This window comes from Coregonus clupeaformis, chromosome 2 (genome assembly GCF_020615455.1).
Source record: "Coregonus clupeaformis isolate EN_2021a chromosome 2, ASM2061545v1, whole genome shotgun sequence".
In the NCBI taxonomy this organism is placed as follows: Eukaryota; Metazoa; Chordata; class Actinopteri; order Salmoniformes; family Salmonidae; genus Coregonus; species Coregonus clupeaformis.
This window is the reverse complement of record NC_059193.1, coordinates 10034997-10059587: the sequence shown is the minus strand read 5'-3', so window position 1 is coordinate 10059587 and position 24591 is coordinate 10034997. Positions and strand designations below refer to the sequence as shown.

General features: G+C 41.4%; 2 protein-coding genes across 4 annotated transcripts; both read left to right on the top strand.

Moving 5' to 3' along the window:
• Nucleotides 1-2127: 2127 nt before the first annotated feature.
• On the top strand, nt 2128-9536 carry phf6 (PHD finger protein 6). 3 transcript variants are annotated; one of them, XM_041904187.2, is made up of 12 exons: nt 2128-2249; nt 3068-3111; nt 3792-4011; nt 5561-5665; nt 5909-6042; nt 6135-6181; nt 6321-6481; nt 7175-7315; nt 7655-7759; nt 8105-8238; nt 8816-8954; nt 9065-9536. In XM_041904187.2, the coding sequence occupies exons 3-11, from the start codon at nt 3880-3882 to the stop codon at nt 8952-8954; spliced, it is 1098 nt and encodes a 365-aa protein (XP_041760121.1). In that variant the 5' UTR covers nt 2128-2249; nt 3068-3111; nt 3792-3879; the 3' UTR covers nt 9065-9536. The 3 variants fall into 3 exon arrangements, with proteins under 3 accessions (XP_041760121.1, XP_041760132.1, XP_041760125.1); XM_041904198.2 differs by having other exon boundaries at nt 3068-3115; XM_041904191.2 differs by lacking the exon at nt 3068-3111.
• A 1151-nt stretch (nt 9537-10687) lies between these two features.
• hprt1 (hypoxanthine phosphoribosyltransferase 1) lies at nt 10688-21076 on the top strand. The gene is made up of 9 exons (XM_041904204.2): nt 10688-10862; nt 13736-13842; nt 14524-14707; nt 15348-15413; nt 16113-16130; nt 16233-16315; nt 16529-16575; nt 19962-20038; nt 20123-21076. Exons 1-9 carry the CDS (start codon nt 10836-10838, stop codon nt 20168-20170), a joined length of 657 nt encoding a protein of 218 aa, XP_041760138.1. The 5' UTR covers nt 10688-10835; the 3' UTR covers nt 20171-21076.
• Nucleotides 21077-24591: the final 3515 nt, after the last annotated feature.

Sequence of the window (24591 nt, the reverse complement as noted above, 5' to 3'; positions counted from 1 at the left end):
CCCGGACATTTCTGGGGGTAATGGCCCTAGCCCTCACCCTCCAATCCAACAGGTCCCAGACGTGCTCAATGGGATTGAGATCCGGGCTCTTCATTGGCCATGGCAGAACACTGACATTCCTGTCTTGCAGGAGATCATGCACAGAACGAGCAGTATGGCTGGTGGCATTGTCATGCTGGAGGGTCATGTCAGGATGAGCCTGCAGGAAGGGTACCACATGAGGGAGGAGGATGTCTTCCCTGTAACGCACAGTGTTGAGATTGCCTGCAATGACAACAAGCTCAGTCCGATGATGCTGTGACACACTGCCCCAGACCATGATGGACCCTCCACCTCCAAATCAATCCCGCTCCAGAGTACACGCCTCAGTGTAATGCTCATTCCTTCAACTATAAACGCAAATCCGACCATCACCCCTGGTGAGACAAAACCGCGACTCGTCAGTGAAGAGCACTTTTTGCCAGTCCTGTCTGGTCCAGCGACGGTGGGTTTGTGCCCATAGGTGACGTTGTTGCCGGTGATGTCTGGTGAGGACCTGCCTTACAACAGGCCTACAAGCCCTCAGTCCAGCCTCTCTCAGCCTATTGTGGACAGTCTGAGGACTGATGGAGGGATTGTGCGTTCCTGGTGTAACTCGGGCAGTTGTTGTTGCCATCCTGTACCTGTCCCGCAGGTGTGATGTTCGGATATACCTATCCTGTTGTTACACGTGATCTGCCACTGCGAGGGCGATCAGCTGTCCGTCCTGGCTCCCTGTAGCGCTGTCTTAGGCATCTCACAGTACGGACATTGCAATTTATTGCCCTGGCCACATGTGCAGTCCTCATGCCTCCTTGCAGCATGCCTAAGGCACGTTCACGCAGATGAGCAGGGACCCTGGGCATCTTTATTTTTGTGTTTTTCAGAGTCAGTAGAAAGGCCTCTTTAGTGTCCTAAGTTTTCATAACTGTGACCTTAATTGCCTACCGTCTGTGAGCTGTTAGTGTCTTAATGACCGTTCCACAGGTGCATGTTCATTAATTGTTTATGGTTCATTGAACAAGCATGGGAAACAGTGTTTAAACCCTTTACAATGAAGATCTGTGAAGTTATTTTGAATTTTACGAATTATCTTTGAAAGACAGGGTCCTGAAAAAGGGACGTTTCTTTTTTTGCTGAGTGTATATATTTCCACATTGAAGCCATGCAATTACTTAGAACAATGCTGACTGCAAACAAGTTCAAGTGAACATATTTAGCAAAGATTGGATGGGTTTACATTTTGTTATTTAGTTTCTGTAAGATCTTTAACAAACTATAACGGACTAACATTGGAATTGGAGTTGATTCCAAGGCAATACATAAAATACCATAAATACACAATTTGAAGCAGGGATCGTGAACTAGATTCAGCCACAGACGATTTTTGTATTGAGCGGGTGGGCGGGGGGCCGGAACATAATTACAAATAATTTGTAGGCGAAATATTGACTGCAAGAAGCCCAAATATATATAATATTTGACTAAAACATAATCATTTCAAACCTTGCTTACATCTTTTAAAGATCACGTTTCTCTCTATTATGCGTGGGAATAATTGGGAACAGATTTTTTAAATTAAAATCACTTGGAGCTGATTTCCTGGTGTTTTTAGTCAATTTTTTTGCTTAAAAAACTTGGGGGGACAACTAAAACAAGCAAATTTGGAGAACCCTGACTTGAAGCAACCACATATTTAGCCATGGAGCACATTCTGATTAGCCAGTGAGGGGCCAAGCCTAGACACAACCACAACTGGAAAATGTTTTATTGTGAAAATAGCAAAAATATTTCTGACACACCCCTGAACCTATAGCGGTACGGCCAGCGCTTAGATGTACCATTGTGTTAGGTTTGTTAATCGATTACAAATGACTTGACCCTCCCCTGGACTAAATAAAAAAATACCAAATCTCCACCTGACTGAAAATGAAAAAGCATGACCCTCCCCCATTTTCCTCAAGGTAACAATGGTGTAAATTTCGACAACTCCCTTATTTGTTCAATGGAATCAGTGCTCTGTACATCATTTTCTGGGGGAGGGAAATGTGCGTGCATTGCGTAGGGGCGTGTTTAATTTTTTTTTTTTTTTGCAGTGCGCAACGTCACTCGAATGCTACGCAGTGCTGAAACTGAACACAAGCGATCACTGATTAAAAAAAAGGGGGAAACTACACACACTTTCACCCTTCCATCCAGCACAGCAACGTGACAGAATCCCATAGAGACGGGTAAGATCTAAATATCTTTCGGCACTGTACTAAAGGAATGATCGGTATTTTTTTTATCAGGTAACAATTGTTAGGTTTTAGGCCGATGGGAATTGCTGGCGGACAAGCTCGCTGAAGTCCCTCCGTTTTCACTGCTGAATGTGAATACAGCACGTATGGCGCTCTTTGCGTAGAAAGCACTCAAAACCTACCCGCGCCTCTCATCACTCTGAACAGAAATATACTAGAATGAATATGTTTAAAAGGTTAGTTAATAACACAAATTAAAGGACTATCTTTATTTTACTGGTACGGGCCTTTCTGTCCTACGACGAGGGCCTGAAGTGTTCGTCTTTCGATGAACTGCCTACCCAAATAGTGTTCTTCTTATACAGTTTAGAAGAGGCACACACACCCCTTTTTATTTCAAAACGTACACTGAAAGAAATAGTATTTTGACAAGATTGTGTACGCGATGTCCCCCCCCACCCCCCCAAAAAACACAGACCAATCCGATCATTCATCTAAACTGTTCGTAGTACTATCTGTCACTGTGTTTCGTATGTAATTCTTGTAGATTTCATTGATAGTTTGGTAGCTATATATCCGTCGTTGTTTACTTGGCTGGTGAGCATGCACGTTGTGCTGCGTTGTTGCCGCCCGTCGCTGTGAGATCCTCTTCCTGAGCTATCATGGCAGCTGTGTTTAAAACCAAGGCGTTGCGGTGCATGCCATTGTGATTAAAAACACCCAGTTTCGTTACTAGCAGAACATGAGGTTATAGAGATTGAATGTTACTGTGAAAAATGTTTTACCTTTATTTTTCTGGTGTATTTCAGATTTCTGTGATCAGTCTGTACAAGTACCTCTCTCACCTTTCAGTGTATGTATGTAATGTCTCCATTTCCTATTAAAATAACGATATACCTTAACCTAATGAATACTACGAGTTATTGTAATTACTTTTTAATAGATTATTGTTGATTTATGACAATATAGCTGTTCCTGGGGTAAATGGCAGATTTTGTCCTCTACACTTCTAGATCATAAAATGATGTCTTCTAAGGTCTTCCCACAATTTACTTTGACTTTTCTGCTTTTCTTTCCTTCTAACACATGCATGTACACACACAGATATACCACACCTACACCAACAATGGAATTGGCAGTAGCCAAGGGTCTTAACATCCAAAAAACAGGAGAATTGTTCCACAGGCCCACTCCTACTTTATTAGTCTCCAAGTCTCTACCACATTCACATTTTCTTTCACTGATGATTACACAACATGTTAGCAGTGTATCCATGAAACAAAGTATGCCACCTCCAGCAACCAACAACAGTATGGTTTCATAAGTAGGCCTAGATTTTAGAAACTTGGAGGGGCTTAAAACAGTTTTTAAAACCTTCAGATATCATTAAATAGATCATTCGCTGACAGCAATATACCTGTACCTTACCTGTCTAGTGTAATCTATAGTATCTATTGGGGTTTACTAACAAGGGCAACTTGATGCTGCTATCAAGTGATCACCTCTCATTATTTCTGTCCCTCTCACGAACAGAAAAGCTCACTGACCGTCACAGAGAGCTCACTGACTGTCACAGAGACGATACAGGAGACGAGGAGAGACTTGGTGAGAGAGACCGACCATGTCGACACAGAGGAAGGGAGCGGCAGCAAAGATGCGAAAATGTGCCTTCTGCAGGACGAACCGGGACAAGGAGTGTGGACAGCTGCTAGTGTCGGACAACCAGAAGGTGGCAGCTCACCATAAGTGCATGGTGAGAAGAAGCACACAGTCAGTGGTATTGCACCAACTACTGTATGCATTGGCCATCCATAAGGGCTTCTCAATGCCAATCAATTTAACTCTCATATAAAACCATATTTAAGTGTCACTCCACAATATTACAGTATTGACTATCCATGTTACAGATTTTAAAAAATCAATAAAGATTTGAGACGCTGTAGGTCTAGCCGATGTGAAATGGCTAGCTAGTTATTGGTGACGTCACTCGCTCTGAGACCTTTAAGTAGTTATTACCCTTGCTCTGCAAGGGGTGCGGTTACTGGTTACGATGCTTCGTGGGTGTCAGTTGTCAATGTGTTCAGAGGGTCCCTAATTTGAGCCCAGGATGGGGCAAGGAGAGGGACATAAGCAACACTGTTACATAAGCAATCATATAGGGCCTGGACGATACCAGTATCGCGATACTCGTTAGTATCGTGGCAAGGAAACAAAACACAAAGTGGATTTAACTTCTTTAGGAAAACAAACATCATTATGTTGTCATCCAGAGTTACATTTATTTATTTTCCAAGCTATAGCAGACAATATTTTACATACAGCAGGTTTTTAAAGGACCAAAGAGTATGGTCTGCTTCGTGTTTTCATTTTTGCCATGGAAAAGATATTGCGATACTGGTATCGTCCCGGCCCTACAATTGTATATGTTTCTATATTGTAGCTTATTATTACAATTAGCATGGAGTATCATTGTGTCTCAGTTGTGAAACTTTATGCTGCTTAGGGCTTTGCCGGTCATGGAATTTTGCTTCATGGTAATTGGCCAAGCAAATGACAGAGGCCACCATAATAACACCCTTCCCCCCCAAAGATGCAAATGTTATCCTCTCCACTCCTGACCGTATGTGCTGCCATAGAAATAGAATGACTAGAACAGGCGTCCCCATTCAAGTCAATTATGGTATAATGGGTGGACTGGCGGCCATTGCGAGGAGCAAAGCAGGAAGTACCCATCAGTAAGTGCTGTGATTACAAAACAGACATTTAACAAATACATTCCATCGCATGAGCCACATCAGTTAACATCATTTGAATGAACATATTACATTACCATGGAAATTATATATAAATACCAGGCAGCTGTTGCGAGTGTACCAATGAGTTTACCAGTCAAGTTGCCAGGGTTGGAGGTTCCAAGCCCGTTCTATTAATTATATTTCTATGTGTGCTACTGCTGCAGGAAGGGTGGTGTTGCCTAGACAACCGAAGACTTGTTTGCTTCTAGAACTTGCTTGTTTCTGCAAGGAGCAAAAAAGTTTCACCACGTTCTTAAGAGTCCATGTCACCACAGAAACGGACTCGACTGCACGAATGCCCGGCCATCCCGTCTTCAGTCAGCTGTTTAAAAAACAATTTAAAAACGGTTCTGACTTTTTTTCTTTTTCATAACGGTCTTCATCCATAACCGTCAGTTACACAGTAATAGTGCCAGCCTGAGTTCTACTCTCTGAGAAGTAGAACATAGTAATTGCTTGTGTTGTCCAGGTATTCTGTTGAATGATTTTTGTCATTGCCCTGTGCAGCTTTTCTCCTCCGCTCTGGTTACATCTCACTCAGACTGCAACGACAACATCGGGGGGTTTTCTGTCCAGGACGTGAGAAAGGAGCTCAAGAGAGGGAATAAACTTGTGAGTCTCCATGGCAAGATATTAATTGACATTACATTTGACATTTTAGTCATTTAGCAATGTGATTTTTAGTCCTCACATTTGGAATGCGTCCCAAATGGCACCCTACGGCGAGTCTTATAGGGCTCTGGTCAAAACTAGTGCACGATATAGGGAATGGTGTGCCCTTTAGGACTCATCCCACGGTGAGTTGCCAGGTTCAGCTAGTGAGATGGGAGGTCTGGTTCTTCTCCTACCCTTCAGATGTGTTGGTCCTGCCACCGGCCTGGTGCCACTGTTGGCTGTGATGTGAAGACATGCCGGCGGACGTATCACTACTACTGCGCAGTATGGGACAAGGCCCAGGTCAAAGAGAATCCCTCACAGGGGAGCTACCTGTAAGTGCCCAGTGTACATAACCGTATTACAACACCATTTAGCTTGACGTTTCTGTAAAAAATTATCCTAATATTTCTGTCTTTATATGTAGTGTGTATTGTCGCAAACACCGGGATGCCTCCCAGGATGCCAGTGAAGGTATCTAAATTCTCTTCTGCGTGATGCTCAGCACACAAAGGATGGCTTTTCTTTTGACACTTTTAAAGTAGACCACGAGGATAACTGTTGTTGAGGGTGAATGGCCGGCGTATTGATGTATCCAATTTATATTTTTCAGATGAACAGGGAGGTGTGGCCAATGACTCAGACTCCTCCCCTCCGCGGAGTAGGGGGCGTGGGAGATTCGAGAAAGAGCGAATCAAAGTTGGATCCCGTGGCCAATCAGAGGACACACGCTCAACCTCCTCTCAAGGCGTAGATGATGAGAGCTCCTCGCATGTAAGACCACACACACACAAAACATTTGGCCTGAACATGTATCCTGAGGTGTTGTCCTGAACATGTATCCTGAGGTGTTGTCCTGAACATGTATCCTGAGGTGTTGTCCTGAACATGTATCCTGAGGTGTTGTCCTGAACATGTATCCTGAGGTGTTGTCCTGAACATGTATCCTGAGGTGTTGTCCTGAACATGTATCCTGAGGTGTTGTCCTGAACATGTATCCTGAGGTGTTGTCCTGAACATGTATCCTGAGGTGTTGTCCTGAACATGTATCCTGAGGTGTTGTCCTGAACATGTATCCTGAGGTGTTGTCCTGAACATGTATCCTGAGGTGTTGCCCTGACCATGTATCCTGAGGTGTTGCCCTGACCATGTATCCTGAGGTGTTGCCCTGAACATGTATCCTGAGGTGTTGTCCTGAACATGTATCCTGAGGTGTTGCCCTGACCATGTATCCTGAGGTGTTGCCCTGACCATGTATCCTGAGGTGTTGCCCTGACCATGTATCCTGAGGTGTTGCCCTGACCATGTATCCTGAGGTGTTGCCCTGACCATGTATCCTGAGGTGTTGCCCTGACCATGTATCCTGAGGTGTTGCCCTGAACATGTATCCTGAGGTGTTGCCCTGAACATGTATCCTGAGGTGTTGCCCTGACCATGTATCCTGAGGTGTATGTCTGTGTGTTTCAGAGGGACAGGTCCCCTCTGAGGGGCTCTGGGGACGGTGGCCAGCGCTGTGGCTTCTGCCACTCCGGCGAGGAGGAGAATGAGATGCGGGGCGTGCTCCATGCAGATAACGCAAAAAAGGTTGCTGCACATTACAAATGCATGGTAAGTCTTACCTTATCACTTGTCAGTCTGTACATGGTAAGTCTTACCTTATCACTTGTCAGTCTGTACATGGTAAGTCTTATCTTATCACTTGTCAGTCTGTACATGGTAAGTCTTACCTTATCACTTGTCAGTCTGTACTAAGCTGTAACAATCATTGTTCATCAAAAAAAAAACTAGTTTCCTGCTGAAGATGGTCTGTATACTATTGCTTGTCCAAGCATTACTTTGTGCAAGATGTATGGATTGGAAAAGCACAATCAGTTTTAAAGGTATTTTCTGCTGTACTCTGATTCGTCCTGTCTGTCATCTGACCTGGTCGTCTCTCCTCCCTGGCAGCTGTTCTCATCGGGAACCGTCCAACTTACCACCTCCTCACGGGCTGAATTTGGGAACTTTGACATCAAAACGGTCATCCAGGAGATCAAGAGGGGGAAGAGAATGGTGAGAACCTTGGAGATAGCGCTGTAGTACGGTGATGTGAAGACGCAAGGGTGGCTCAGTGGGACAAGTAGATTACTAGCACTAGCAACTCATTAAATGTTATTTGCAGATAATTTAATGCATTTCTACTGAATATGGGAGAAGTTCCTTGAAAGTCACCAATGCTATGTCAGAGACCTGTTGTATTACCAATCAGATTGATGTACCCATAGAGATCCTATTAAATTAGTATTCTAATTCTATGGATGTACCTTCCTTAGTTGAATGCACTGACTGTAGGTCACTCTAGATAAGAGCATCTGCTAAATGACTAAAATGTAAACGTATATTGATGGTCTCTTCCAGAAATGTACCCTGTGTACCCAGTTGGGAGCCACCATTGGCTGTGAGATCAAAGCCTGTGTGAAGACCTACCATTATCACTGCGGCCTGCAGGACAAGGCCAAGTACATAGAGAACATGGCTCGTGGCATCTACAAGTGAGATTCTCCTCTGCTTTCTCATTTTCAGGTGTCAAGTGCATAGTGGATAGTTTTCTTCTTGTTCATAAAATAAACACTGTTAGTTTGCTGTTGGTGATTTAATTACATTTGTATAATTAATAAAGTATAATTTATTTGCGCCTGAAATATCAAAATTATATTCCTCAAGTTAATATTCCTGTAGGCCTACACGGCAACTTTCTATTTTATTTATTTATTTTATTTCACCTTTATTTAACCAGGTAAGCCAGTTGAGAACAAGTTCTCATTTACAAATGCGACCTGGCCAAGATAAAGCAAAGCAGTCACTCAGGGAACAGATGCCTAATATGTTGTCTTTGCATCACGCCAAAGTTCTATGAGAAAAATAGCTTTGCCATTTGAGAATTGCACCTATGTAAGCCTCACATGCGGTTTGCAACACAATTACCTTGAAGGCTGAGAGAATGTAAACCGACCATACAAGTGGTAGTTCAACAACCCTTTGCCTGTTGTATAAGCCCTTTCTGTAATGATATGTAACCGTTGTAAAGATATGTTATAAGTTGACATTACACTATTGTCTCTGCTCCAGGCTGTACTGTAAGAATCACAGTGGGAATGAGGAGCGGGATGAGGAGGATGAGGAGAGGGAGAGTCGCAACAGAGAGAGGGCGGCCATTGATCACGGGGGAACAGTGCCTCTGCCTCCGCCACAAGTCAATGGCAACTAGGTATGGCACTGACACACCTGCCTGGATCAAATGGTGATGAAAAAGTACCAGTAGGCCAGCAGCTATGAAGTATTTGGTATATGGCTGATGTCAATGTTCTCCCTTCACAGGTGATGGTTAAGGATTGCAGGATAAGAAGCGAGGGGATATCCAAGATGGAGCAAAGATATTTTTCTATTGCGTTCTACTCCCGAAGCAGGGGGCCACTGCCAGCCCCCTCATTTGCCCTTTCAGTTTCATCAAACGTCAGACACACACCCCTGCCAGATGCCAACATGTCAGCCCCTGGCTTCTTCACAAACCTCTTTCATATTGTTAAGTTTCATGAAATGGCACGGACGGACTGGAGTACTAAGAGCAAAACACTGCTGCTGGGTGAACAACAACGCATGAGAGTGGTGGTCAGTTGTGGTCTCCCTGTAATACATGTTGTATTGCTCTTAAAGAAGACATGACTGGACAAAGTTATCAACATTCACTGTATCTTGCTTCCCATGTGCCCCACAGCATTCTAGTCCTATACAAACAATATTATTCTTCGTATAGCTCTTCTTCAAGGAGGCTGCCTTGTAATATTTTAGACCCCCCTTCCAAATCATGGAATTTGATTTACTTTGTTGTAGCTGTAATCTTCTCAAGAAATTCATTTATTTTTACTTCTCTTAAAAAGTGTATTATTTGACTACTGTATCATAATCATGAATACTATTGAATATCTGTGGCTTTCTTTATAGTCAGTCAGGATTGAAGTTATTCTGCTAGCATGCAGCACTTTAGATTGTTTATCCACTATTCATTTTCTGTATTGCTCCAACATACCCACACGGAATTCTTATAAGGAAAAAAGATTGACCTAAGTTTTTGTACTATTCTCATTTTCTCAGCATCCACAATTGTATTCGTAAAGGGTTGCAATTATAGGCTACAATATACATTTTGTATTACACATTTATTATACTGTTGAAATGTTTTTGTCCAACATAAGAAACCAAGAAAATAACATTTTGATGTTGTCCATCAGGTGGCAGTATTTCTTCGATTTTAATATTGTACCAAGTATGTTATTTCGAAAGCTTCCAACAATTTTTTTTAAAATTAACTTTTAAACTGCCAGATCAATATGAGATGCCTCACAAATAGTGCTTGTTGATGGACGCTTTGGGATTGGAGGAGTTTTGTTATGGTCAGATAATAAGGTGAGGAATGTCACAGATACCTGGATGTTGACCAGAGCAAGGAGAAGGGCGTCCTTCAGTACTAACCCAGTCAACAACAACGTCTTCTGGGTCCAACCGGCTAGATGTCTAAATGGTTGTCTGTGTTTAGTTCAACCTTGATCCCTATCCAGGCTATATATCGTTTGAAGTAAGTTTATTATTGGCAATAAAAACGGACTACAGTCCGCTGCACAGTAAAGCAGGTTCAAAATTTATTATTGTTTTGGAGCATTTCTATTTAAAACGGTACTGTTAATTTAGAATGGGCATCTTGATCAATTGGGTAGCTAGTATGCTACATTATACGTACAGGTGCATGGTTTGAAGAAATCGCTAGCTAATTGACGTTGACATTCTCCATAGTCATAGTGATGGGAATAACATGCCGTGTCCGCATTGCGTTTAGGCTACATGATTTTATGGCGATGACAGATTCTATCCAAAATGGGCGGTGCATCAGGATTTCCCCTAATCTGATTCGTTATTCAGTCTACTACAACCAACTACGCACGCCCTGCAGGGGTTTTGCGGAATATCTACTGTACGAAGCAGGCGAGGTGGACTGCTGTTAAAGAGGTAAAACTCCTTTTAGGTGACAGACTAGGAAAAACAAGAATTTTGTCGGTTGTAAAAAGCGGGTCGTGATCTAAACGACGGTACGGACATGGCGTCAAGCAGCCCCTGTGTTGTGGTAAGTCTTGCAATGCTGATTCAAATGGGTGTTCATATTGAGAACATGACTGCTATATCGAGTCAAAGAGGAAGGGGTCGTAACTAGGTTTTTGTACGGAAATACGCGGCATTCGCCACTGTAAATGTACCTTTTCCGAATTATTACAATGTCCTTTATGTGTTTCTTTTGAATGCTTCGAACTTGTCATCGCATGCTCACCTTAAAATTACTCATTTTCATCTCAACAACAAAAATAGCTGTTTAGCTACATAACTAAGCGCGGCCTGGGGCATCGCACGCGTGCTACACGCATGGGACATGTGATACTTTGCATACCACTAATCTTGATTCATACAGTAGGATGAACATAAAGATACATATTCAATTTACCACCAATAATAGCGTTAGAGTAGTTTTCTATAATATACGAAAATTTTTGAAATTATATCATTTAACTTCGAAACGAATATATATGCATGCCATATGGAGGGCGGTTCTTGCTTGTCTCTCCAACCTATAAAATGTTTTTGTTCTGTTACCCAGAGTAGTTTACATTTACATCATTTAGCAGACTCTCTTATCCAGAGCGACTTATTGGTGCATTCAACTTATGATAGCCATGGAGCGGGCAGTCCTTCCCCGGGAGGAAGAGCAGCTCGCGTCTTGCCGAGGTTCAGCTTGAGGTGGTGATCCGCATCCACACTGATATGTCTGCCAGACATGCAGAGATGCGATTCGCCACCTGGTTATCAGAAGGGGGAAAGGAGAAAATGAATTGTGTGTCGTCTGCGTAGCAATGATAGGAGAGACCATGTGAGGATATGACAGAGCCAAGTGACTTGGTGTATAGAGAGAATAGGAGAGGGCCTAGAACTGAGCCCTGGGGGACACCAGTGGTGAGAGCATGTGGTGCGGAGACAGATTTTCGCCACGCCACCTGGTAGGAGCGACCTGTCAGGTAGGACGCAATCCAAGAGTGAGCAGTGCCGGAGATGCCCAACTCGGAGAGGGTGGAGAGGAGGATCTGATGGTAGTTCATTTTTGGAAAACCCTAGCCTACAGGCTTTTGGGGATTACTGCTGTACTGCAACAAGCATGATGTCCTCATTTCACTGGTATGCATTTTACCATTATATTTCACCATATATTTACCATTATATTTCACCATATTATATTTACAGAAGTACAAGAACATGTAAATTGCAGAAGAACACAACTCTCATTTTGCTTTTGTAGCCATTTCCAACAGAAGAACTCATTTGATTGCCTTGGTCAGTATAGCATTTATTTTTGCTATCAAACTGGCCCTGTCTATATTCTGGGAGTCACATGCTGACAGTTGTTTATCGATTGATGACACAGACAACATGCTGAATGCAACAGACTTTGCAGACAGCTTGGAGAGTCAGTCCGTGGGGACTGGAGAGACTACAGTGTTACATTCACCCCTACTGCTGATGAGTGGACCCTTGTTTAAAAGAGATAGATAAGAGAGGGCCACTGTGGGTAGGAATGCCTCATGCCACCTTTAGATAGGAATTATTGTATCATAACAACACACATTGTTTTCACAAAGGTTACAAAGTACATTTCTCCACACTAGTACAAGCTTACATTCAGGTCAACTTATGATTCATAGCTTGGTTGTTATATCGTCATTTGGAGGGCTCTTTTTGGTTTAATAATAACTGGATTGCACATTTGTGACTATAGTGCTACATAGTAAGACCTGATGTGACGTGCTGTTGGTGGAGCAAAATTATAAGATAGTTTGAGGGAACTGTTTCCCTGGTCTCACACCAGCTGAGCCCAGTACAGCAGCACCTGTTGTAGACAGCATGTGGGATGGAGACTCCTGTAGGGTCTGTGGTCCCCAGACAACTGCCTATTACCAGCATGGCTCACCATCAGTCCTTATTTCTCTGCATGTGGACTTCATCTGTTCTGAGCCAAATCACATGACGACATAGGAATATATTTCAGTTGGACTGGCATGGGAAGGAGAACACAGTTGTCCCACGGTCAGAAAACGTGAGGACATGTCTCATAGGATTATCCACAGTGCATGTAGCTTAGGCCTACATGTAACTACACTGTTATAATAAGTAACCCTTAAATGTGTAAATGTCAGCCAGGGGCCAGGGCAGGCGAGAGACCCCGTGATCACACCCCAATCCCTGGGCTCCTCTGGGCCTGGTCTGGTTGCCACTCTGCTGTCACATGACTCTGATGAAGCTCTCGGGATGTGTCCCAAATGGCACCCTATTCCATATAAAAGTACTGCACTATATAGGGAATAGGTTGCCATTTGGGAGACAACCTCTCTCTCTGAATTCAAGTGCTGGGCTGTTTAACCCTGAGCAGGAAATTGGATTTGAAAACATATGGTGTATATCTCTTCCAGAATTAGCATGGCATCTCTGAAAAGAGGCAGTGTTTATATTAATTGAGAGACTTCTCCGCAGAGTAATCTTGTATTAGTTCAAAGTCGTTGCCAAGGAAGAACAGTGGTGTCTTTAATAGAAACTGGAGGGGTGCGTTAGATGATTGTATGATTGGAGTGGACTGATTCCTCTTTCCTAGCGTTTTTCTCTCACCTGCCTCGGTCAGTATTGAGTGGAGTCTGCGGCAGCAAGTGTGGGTGTGATTTGCTCTGCCAGAAGTCAGTTGCACCAGTGATACCAGCCAGAGGGGAGGGTGCATTGTGATAGTTGTAAAGTGAACAACCTTTAGTGTCTTCACCTCTATCCCCACTGCCCTACTTCTCTCTGTCTCCCGTTAGATAACGCCCCTGTGATTTCTTTAACCCTTTCCCTGCTGTGTCATAGCAGTTCCATATCACAGGCACAGCATTGAGCAGATAGATTGTCAGCATGTGATCTGTGTTCCAGATCAGCGATGACGAGCAGGGATATGACCTGGACCTCTTCTGCATTCCAAAGCACTACGCTGATGACCTGGACCGGGTATACATCCCACATGGACTCATCCTGGACAGGTGGGTTGTTACTGACAGTGTGGTCTTAAGAAATATTGCTATGAAAGAACATGTCAACTAAGTTTCAATTGCAATATATTCAAGCTGGTCCTTTTTTGTGTGTGCCTATGTTAGTTATTTTACTACTATGTTAGTTGTTTTATTTATTTAGCCTATGCTACTTGTTTACACAAGGATTTAGAGTTGAGCATGTTTTCTTCCTTTACTGAACTTGTCACTGGATAGCCACAAACTATTTTATAATCAAATCAATTAACTGATCACATCCACGTGAGGCTGGCAGTTCAGTTTAGTTTAGTTGCAACAAGCCCCATGTTCTGCACAAATCCTCAGTCTCTGTTTTTGGAGTGCACTTAAAAATAAGTGTGAGTAAGACTATATATACACTCTTAGAAAAAAGGGTTCCAAAAGGGTTCTTCGGCTGTCCCCATAGGATAACTCTTTTTGGTTCCAGGTAGAACACTTTTTGGTTCCAGGTAGAACTCTTCTAGGTTTCATGTAGAACCCTCTGTGTAAAGGGTTCTACCTGGAAACAAAAATAGTTATTCCATGGAGACAGTCAAATAACCCTTTTAGGTTCTAGATAGCACCCTTTTTTCTAAGAGTGTACCCCCTTATTCAAACAGACATAGGAAACAGGAACCAGTGCTGACTGACCACCCTCTCTCTCCCTGACCCCAGGACAGAGAGGCTGGCCAGGGAGATTATGAAGGACATGGGGGGGCACCACATTGTAGCCCTCTGCGTGCTCAAGGGGGGTTACAAGTTCTTTGCAGACCTGTTGGACTACATCAAGGCCCTAAACCGTAACAGCGACCGCTCCATCCCTATGACAGTGGACTTCATTCGCCTCAAGAGCTACTGCGTACGGCTCACTCTTCACTCTGTTCTTCACATTTGTGTCCCAAATGGTCAAAAAGTAGTGCACTATAAAGGGAATAGAAGCCATTTGGAATGTAGTTCATGAGTAATTACTATGTTATCATAGATGTTAGAAGTATTTAGCGTTCATGTTATTATAATTCTTCAGATTTATATTTATTTATTACAGGCATCGCCAAAAACATGCATATTGGAAAGAATATAATATTTTATTCAGTCCATTGGTTTCACAGTTGCACCTAAGCTTTCATTTGACCTTTGAGCCAAATGTCAACATGCACTACCTCAATCTCTTGCTGAACATGTATTGCCTGACAATCACCTAGGCTTGTAACCAAAATAAATGCTAACTTGGTAAATATTAACTTGGTAAATGCTTGATAAATGCTAACTTGATAAATGCTAACACTGGTTACTATTAGTACTACATTTCCATTAGTTCCATCTGTATTTGTACTCCCCCCACACACACTCAGCTGCTTGATATAATACATTAAGAAGCAGCCCTAGCAGCTCTTTGTTTGTGGGTTCTTACTGCTAGATACTAGAGATGTCAATAACAGCAGACCTGTCTGGACAAAGTCCCCTATCCCTGTTCACCTGTTTATTACATTTCTACACAGAATGACCAATCTACAGGTGAAATCAAAGTCATTGGAGGGGATGACCTGTCTACACTGACAGGGAAGGTAAAGAGATCTCTTCAACTGACCTTTTCTATAGATATGTCTGTCAAACATTGGGTCATTCCTCAGTTATCTAGTCTGAGCCTCCACTGTTTGCAGTCAGACAAATGGTAATCTTCTTAAAGGGGAAGTTCACCCATTTTTACATGTGGCCTTATTTTCACTCTTCCTGTGCTTGTAGTTGCTCCCCCAAACCATTTTCTTTGTTGGTATTTTGTTTAGTTACAGAGAAAGTTGGTTGACACATTTTGCTGAGTCATTAGTTGCCATTGACTATAATGCATTATGAAAATGGGTCTAAAACATGTTAGAAAGCTCCAAAACACTCCAAACCAACTCATATTACGTCAGAATCCCATGACTCAGCAAAATGTGTTAACCAATTTTCTCTGTAACTAAACAAAAATAAAAACTTTGGAGGATCAACTATAAGCACAGAAAGTGAAAATAAGGCCATGTGTAAAAATGGGTGAACCTCCCCTTTAATCTATTTGTTTTAACTTAGCCATAATAGTTTTGAAGGGGTTCCCATGCAGTCTAAAGTATAAGAGGGCAGAACTATAATGGCTGCAGGGTTCACCAGGATACATCCAAGATTACATTCCTAAATGGGTTCTAGAGTAACTTTTATATTTAAGATAGGCTAACAGTTACACTCTGTCGTATCTGTCTCTTATTTTTTAATCTCATGTTTTTACACAGAATGTCCTGATTGTGGAGGTATGTTATGACTACATTTTCCTCATTGTTAAGTTAAACCTTTTGCTATGGCAATGTTATAGACATTTGGCAGCGACACTCACTGTTTTGTCATATTTTTAGGACATTATTGACACAGGAAAGACCATGAAGACCTTGCTGCAACTTCTCAAACAGTACAACCCAAAAATGGTAAAAGTTGCAAGGTAAAGTAATCCCCAAGTCTCTATCTTACATTGCAGTGTTATGAAAAGTTAAATATTTGTCCATACATTATTGATGTAAATTTAGAATACAGTGCAACTCACTTGCTTACAGAGAAGGTATATATGGAAACCTCCAACTGTCATGTTTTCCTTTGTATTTGAATTCTCTAACACCATCAGTCACATGACCAACTTCCTGGTTTGTGCTTTCAGTTTGTTGGTGAAGAGGACACCAAGGAGTGTTGGCTACACACCAGACTGTGAGTTCACTTCAACACTGCTAAATGGCTTTCAGTGAATCATCTTAATCAATAGCCTGAGGCATTGTGCTGTCACACATACACTTATTACTATAATTAAGACAGATACAGTGCATCTGGAAAGTATTACATTTACATTTTAGTCATTTAGCAGACACTCTTATCCAGAGCGACTTACAGTTAGTGAGTGCATACATTTTTTTCATACTGGCCTCCCGTGGGAATCGAACCCACAACCCTGGCGTTGCAAGCGCCATGCTCTACCAACTGAGCTACACAGGGGGTATTCAGCCCCCTTTTTCCACATTTTGTTACGTTACAGCCTTATTCTAAAATGGATCAAATAAAAACATTTCCCCAGCAATCTACACACAATACCCCCTAATGACAAAGCGAAAATGGGTTTTTAGAAATATTTGCTAATGTATTACAAATAAAGAACAGAAATACCTTATTTACATAAGTATTCAGACCCTTTGCTATGAGACTCGAAATTGAGCTCAGGTGCATCCTGTTTCCATTGATCATCGTTGAGATGTTTCTACATCTTGATTGGAGTCCACCTGTGGTAAATTCAATTGATTGGACATGATTTGGAAAGGCACACACCTGTCTATATAAGGTCCCACAGTTGACAGTGCATGTCACAGCAAAAACCAAGTCATGAGGTCAAAGGAATTGTCTGTAGAGCTCAGAGACAGGATTGTGTCGAGGCACAGATCTGGGGAAGGGTACCAACATTTCTGCAGCATTGAAGGTCCCCAAGAACACAGTGGCTTCCATCATTCTTAAATGGAAGAAGTTTGGAACCACCAACTTTTCCTAGAGCTGGCCGCCTGGCCAAACTGCGTGACCAAGAACCTGATGGTCAGGTGGAGATGGGAGAACCTTCCAGAAGGACAATCCCTACGGTGAAGTATGGTGGTGGCAGCATCATGCTGTGGGTATGTTTTTCAGTGGCAGGGACTGGGAGACTAGTCAGGATCGAGATGAACGGAGCAAAGTACAGAGAGATCCTTGATGAAAACCTGCTCCAGGTTCACCTTCCAACAGGACAACGACCCTAAGTACACAGCCAAGACATTGCAGGAGTGGCTTTGGGACAAGTCTCTGAATGTCCTTGAATGGCCCGGACTTGAACCCGAACGAACATCTCTGGAGAGACCTGAAAATAGCTGTGCAGCAACGCTCCCCATCCAACCTGACAGAGCTTGAGAGGACTGCAGAGAAGAATGGGAGAAACTCCCCAAATACAGTTGTGCCAAGCTTGTAGCGTCATACCCAAGAAGACTCGAGGCCGTAATCGCTGCCAAAGGTGCTTCAACAAAGTACTGAGTAAAGGTCTGAATACTTATGTAAATGTTATATTTCAGTGTCATATACATTTGCAAAAATTACTAAAAACCAGTTTTTGCTTTGTCATTATGGGGTATTGTGTGTAGATTGATGAGGGAAAATAACAATTTAATCAATTTTAGAATAAGGCTGTAACGTAACAAAATGTGGAAAAGGTCAAGGGTTCTGAATACTTTCCGAATGCACTGTATCTAACCATCTGATGAAATAGAGGTTCTAGGCCCATTTAAGGGAAACAGCCCGATACTTACAGTTGAAGTCGGAAGTTTACATACACCTTAGCCAAATACATTTAAACTCAGTTTTTCACAATTCCTGACATTTAATCCTAGTAAAAATTCCCTGTCTTAGGTCAGTTGGGATCACCACTTTATTTTAAGAATGTGAAATGTCAGAATAATAGTAGAGAGAATGATTTATTTCAGCTTTTATTTATTTAATCACATTCCCAGTAGCATTGTCTTTAAATTGTTTAACTTGGGTCAAACGTTTCGGGTAGCCTTCCACAAGCTTCCCACAATAAGTTGGGTGAATTTTGGCCCATTCCTTCTGACTGAGCTGGTGTAACTGAGTCAGGTTTGTAGGCCTCTTTGCTCGCACATGCTTTTTCAGTTCTGCCCACATATTTTCTATAGGATTGAGGTCAGGGCTTTGTGATGGCCACTCCAATACCTTGACTTTGTTGTACTTAAGCCATTTTGCCACAACTTTGGAAATATGCTTGGGGTCATTGTCCATTTGGAAGACCCATTTGCAACCAAGCTTTAACTTCCTGACTGATGTCTTGAGATGTTGCTTCAATATATGCACATAATTTTCCTTCCTCATGATGCCATCTATTTTGTGAAGTGCACCAGTCCCTCCTGCAGCAAAGCACCCCCACAGCATGATGCAGCCACACCCGTGCTTCACGTTTGGGATGGTGTTCTTCGGCTTGCAAGCCTACCCCTTTTTCCTCCAAACATAACGATGGTCATTATGGCCAAACAGTTCTATTTTTGTTTCATCAGACCATAGGACATTTCTCCAAAAAGTAAGATCTTTGTCCCCATGTGCAGTTGCAAACCGTACCGATACTTTTGTACCTGTTTCCTCCAGCATCTTCACAAGGTCCTTTGCTGTTGTTCTGGGATTGATTTGCACTTTTCGCACCAAAGTAGGTTAATCTCTAAGAGACAGAACGCGTCTCCTTCCTGAGCGGTATGACGGCTGCGTGGTCCCATGGTGTTTATACTTGCGTACTATTGTTTGTACAGATGAACGTGGTACCTTCAGGCATTTGGAAATTGCTCCCAAGGATGAACCAGACTTGTGGAGGTCTACAATTTTTTTCTGAGGTCTTGGCTGATTTCATTTGATTTTCCCATGATGTCAAGCAAAGAGGCACTGAGTTTGAAGGTAGGCCTTGAAATACATCCACAGGTACCCCGCCAATTGACTCAAATGATGTCAATTAGCCTATCAGAAGCTTCTAAAGCCATGACATCATTTTCTGGAATTTTCCAAGCTGTTCAAAGGCACAGTCAACTTAGTGTATGTAAACTTCTGACCCACTGGAATTGTGAAACTGAATTATAAGTGAAATAATCTGTTTGTAAACATTTGTTGGAAAAAATACTTGTCATGCACAAAGTAGATGTCCTAACCGACTTGCCAAAACGATAGTTTGTTAACAAGAAATGTGTGGAGTGGTTGAAAAACTAGTTTTAATGACTCCAACCTAAGTGTATGTAAACTTCCGACTTCAACTGTATGTTAAAAAAAAAAAAAAAAAAAAATGTAAAGTTTGTTTACCACCTCAGAGAAGTAGTATAACTACTTCAAAATGGAAGCCTGTGCACTCACAGACACAATAATGGGACAGAAACAACGTTGCGATCACTATACAACTCTATGCTCTTTACTGAAAAAGACTAAAGGGTGCTTTTATACCTTTCACATGTTCAAAACCAATTAGTGTTCCCTGAGAAACATGGACCGAAAACTATGGTTCCACCCTGTCACACTTACTTCATTTGTTTATTTTTCAGTCATAGGATTTGAGGTTCCAGACAAATTTGTGGTGGGATACGCGCTAGACTACAACGAGTACTTTAGAGATTTAAATGTAAGTACTTTTTGAATAGATTTTCTCAGCTAGATAAAGGATGTTGAGTAAAACATCTAATTGTTTCCTCTGTTTGTTTTCCAGCACATCTGTGTCATTAGTGAAACGGGGAAAGAGAAATACAAGGCGTGAAGAGGACAGCCCTTCACTTCTAGTTGTCTATCATTCTTTTTTATGTTGCTTTCATTTTATATATCAGATTTATATATATTTCTGGTCAGGAATATCAAATCAAGAGTACAGCTCACTCAACTCACGCTCACACACACGTACATGTTCTGCTCAGGGTCCCTGAGGAGGTGTATACACACATTGACATTGCCCCTCAGATTTGCAAAGCCCCTCTCTCTGCCTCCACATGCTGTGCTGCACACTAGAAACCACACACACCCACACCCACTTTAAAGTGTCAAGATTTTACATTTCTGAGGTGTGACATTGCCTTGGACATAATGGTATGTGTGTGAGTCCAAGTGCATGCTATCATCGCTTTCAATAAATATAACATTTGCTTGCCCTGTTATAATGATCAATACCCAGAGTTTCTTTTTTTGTAGAGGAGTAATTTATTGAGAGAAATTCTGCTACGGTAGCAGGAAGTAGAACAAACATTTTAGTCATCATATTGTCACAATTACTTCAGATGTAAATTATTTTCTATTTCACAAAGCTTGATTTTAGCTTGACATTGATTTGAAAGTTTGTATGTCACTTGAAGACTGAATTCCTTTGCTTATACATAATCGTTTCAGTGGTATGGACAAAGGAAGGAGCAGGTATCCTAATACATTACATATTATTTAAAAAAACGAATGTTTGCATAGTTTTCCCCCCAAATGCAAGTGTTCCATCAGTAGTACAGTACTGTAATATCAACTGCGAGTATTGAATAAGGTGGTTCAATATTATGATCATTTATGCATATCTGCTTATATTAAGAGATGTATTTTAAGCTTTAATCTACTGTATGACAATGATTCATGCAATCACAATGTTTTTCCTTTTACCCTCCCAACCATTAAACTCTGTCTCCCTCCCCTCGGATGACTCCTGATTTCCCCCAAAAGGTTTACTTGTGGTACCAAATAATTAAGTGTAACATGATCAATTATACCACTGTCATCCTGTCACCGCTGTCATAGAGGCGTTCTCCCCAACTTTGGCACTGGAGAGCAACTGGGTATATATGTCTTCTTCTGTGGAGTTGTGTCAGCAAAATCAAAACCTATAGGAGCAATATGTATGAGAAAAAGTCCCCAACTGTCATACTGGAGTCAAGAGACATCCATAGAAAATGACTCAGTAAAATACTACTTGAGTAAAAGTCTAAAAGTATTTGGTTTTAAATATACTTAAGTATCAAAAGTAAAAGTATGAATCATTTCAAATTCCTTATATTAAGCAAACCAGGCCGCACATTATTATTATTTTTTTTACGGATAGCCAGGGGCACACTCAGACGTCACTTACAAACGAAGCATTTGTGTTTAGTGAGTCCGCTAGATCAGAGGCAGTAGAGATGACCAGGGATGTTCTCTTGATAAGTGTGTGAATTGGGCCATTTTCTGTCCTGCTAAGCATTCAAAATTTAATGCGTACTTTTGGGTGTCAGAAAATGTATGGCTTAAAACGTAGATTATTTTCTTTAGGAATGTAGTGAAGTAAAAGTTATAAATAGTAAAGTACAGATACCCCCAAAACGACTGAAGTAGTACTTTAAATTGTTTTTACTTAAGTACTTTACACCACTGAATATGTCATCTAAACATATTTTCACACTGGCAATGAAAATGTTCTTATAAATAAATACAGACAGTTCCACAGTTGCATTTTAAGAAAACATGTAATAATGGGTAATTTGTATCATGGGTTAGTTAAAATGGGTAACTAATCATGGGTTAGTTATAATGTTGTTGATTTCTGTTGATACAGTATTGAGTAATGCAGTTGTTCATTATAGTGTGAAACACGAAGCAGGCTGTTTTAGTAGGCAGGCCTGACTACAGCAGAACAGTAACACTGGATACCAGAAGAAGCCCAACTCCAGTATTTACATGCTGCTACAGCCCAGCCAACAGTCAAGTCCTTTGCTGCCCTGGGAGGGGGTTGATCAAGTCTTCAATCATCAACATTGTGCTCTGTTCTGTACTGTAGTTCAAACAACTCAGCCAAGATACTATGCTCCAATACACTCAAGATAATTAATTATTCAGACCAGTAATGTAATTAATGCCACTTAACAGATGCTTTTATCCAGTCCCGTGTAGCTCAGTTGGTAGAGCATGGCGTTTGCAACGCCAGGGTTGTGGGTTCGATTCCCACAGTGGGCCAGTATGAAAATGTATGCACTCACTAAAACTGTAAGTCGCTCTGGATAAGAGTGTCTGCTAAATGACTAAAATGTAAATGTAATCCAAAGTGACTTACAGTAGAGCGTGCATGTATTTTCGTATGGGTGGCCCCAGCGGGAATCAAGTAAGAGCCAACCCTGACTGAGGGCCACTGAACCAGTGACTTCATCATTGTGAGACGAGATGATGGACGGTGTCACTGTGCTGTAGCAGCAGCTCCTCATGGTCTGCATCTTTACTATCACTACAAACCATGACGTGCTGCTACGACAGCTGGCTGAAATACGTGCTCACTGGTTCAAAGGCAACTTTAAAAAGATGTAGTGTACATAGTAAAATGTGTTGCATTAAATAGGAAGTTGGTTGGGATACCTTTGAGGATCAACTGTTATGGAAAGAGATTAATGTGATCTCCAGCCAGCTATTTCACAGGAGATTACTTTAACGTAGGTCCTACTAGGCAGTGAGTACTCAAAGAAGCAAAATAATGTTTAGTAGTATGTATTGAAAAGCCTGTAAGACTAGATATTTTTCATGCATAATAAACATATACAATTCTGGTAAGAACAGTACATTTCTTGATATAAGTTAATGGTGGTAAAACATTGGCCCTAACAAAAACACGTTGGGTATAGATGGCTCCCCCGGATGGACACTAGAGCATCAGCAGAGGCCCAGACCCCTTTCCCTCTGTCTCCATAAGGGATGGTTAAAAAAGAAAATGTTTTCATTGATTGATCTAATAATATCATATCAGTGGCCATTTTGAGAAAGTAAGGAAGGCAAGTGCACATTATTAAAGTATTATTTCAAGTCCATTTGTCAAGGGCTCCTTACTTCCAGTACATGCATGTAAATGCCAAGCTCTACACCTCCAGGGCACATACAGGACTCCTTGACTTTGAATAGATTAGGGTGGGTTAGTGACTATTCCTGCTTTATAAAAAAAAAAAAAAAGAACAGTTAGGCTACTCATGTATGACAATGTTAAAATGCAGTACATGAAGAGCAGGCCGATATTGTGTCAAACTTTAAAATAATTGTTTAGAAAATGTGTATAATCTGAAAATAATAGCTTTTTCAAATTTGAAATGAGCAGTGAATTGAGCATGAGCAACAACTGATGACGCGTAACAGAAGCCTAGAACATGACCTAGAACATCCTTTGCAACATGTCCATTCTTATCTCCCTTGTCTGTCAAAGGCAGTGGCGTGTCGCACTGTCATTCACTAATGCTGATTGATCATCACATAAAATGGTAATAATACTCTTGCTTTTTTAATCAATGTGGGTCTGTTTACTAGACAAAATTTGTATGGTTTAAAGCAGTTCAACATGTGTACAAAATAGCCTATTCATAAAAAGACCCATAATTTCAACAAAATTGTATTACATTTACATTTACATTTTAGTCATTTAGCAGACGCTCTTATCCAGAGCGACTTACATGAGTATTATTGTTATTATAGGCTACTATGTATAATATTGTTATGTAGGCTAATATATATGTTGTACTAATAGTCTATCAGCCTATTCAGAGAATGTTTCCCCATCTTTTGCAACAACAAAAAACTAACACATTTTGAAATGCAGTTATATTCATAATGTTGTTACAGGAACAGCATGCTCACTTTACGTGCATCGATGTAGCCAATTGTATCTTTTCAGCGAAGGTTTGTTATTCGCAACAAAGTAGCCTAACCTTTTGCGCGCTACATGTAATTAAACAATCCCGTGTTCATCATAAACCAATCGATGCACCGCCACTGATTTATGTAATGGTTGAAATCACGCATATTCAGCATAAACCTCTACCTTATTATAAAGTATGGGGCAATAAGTAAGACATTGCGCAAAATGGTGGAAGTCGTATATTACAAACTCGAAAAGTATAGTTTATTGTAATTAAACCTACGGATTTACTAAATTACTGAATGGGTTGAACAGATGTGAATACGAGAAAAATAGACGAAAAATAATCCCCCAAAATATCAAAATCTACCTCCAACCCAATCGAAAATGGCGCCGAAACGTGAAAAAAAAAGTCCTACATTTCATTGTATGATCTCCAGCAAGGCTGCAGTGACGGCTACATCAGCCCCCGTGGCGTAGTCGGTGGAGGAGAGTATTTCAGTCTGTCGTGGCACTCTATTTTTATTTTTTTTACGAAGAATAATGTTCATGATATCAAATAATTTTAC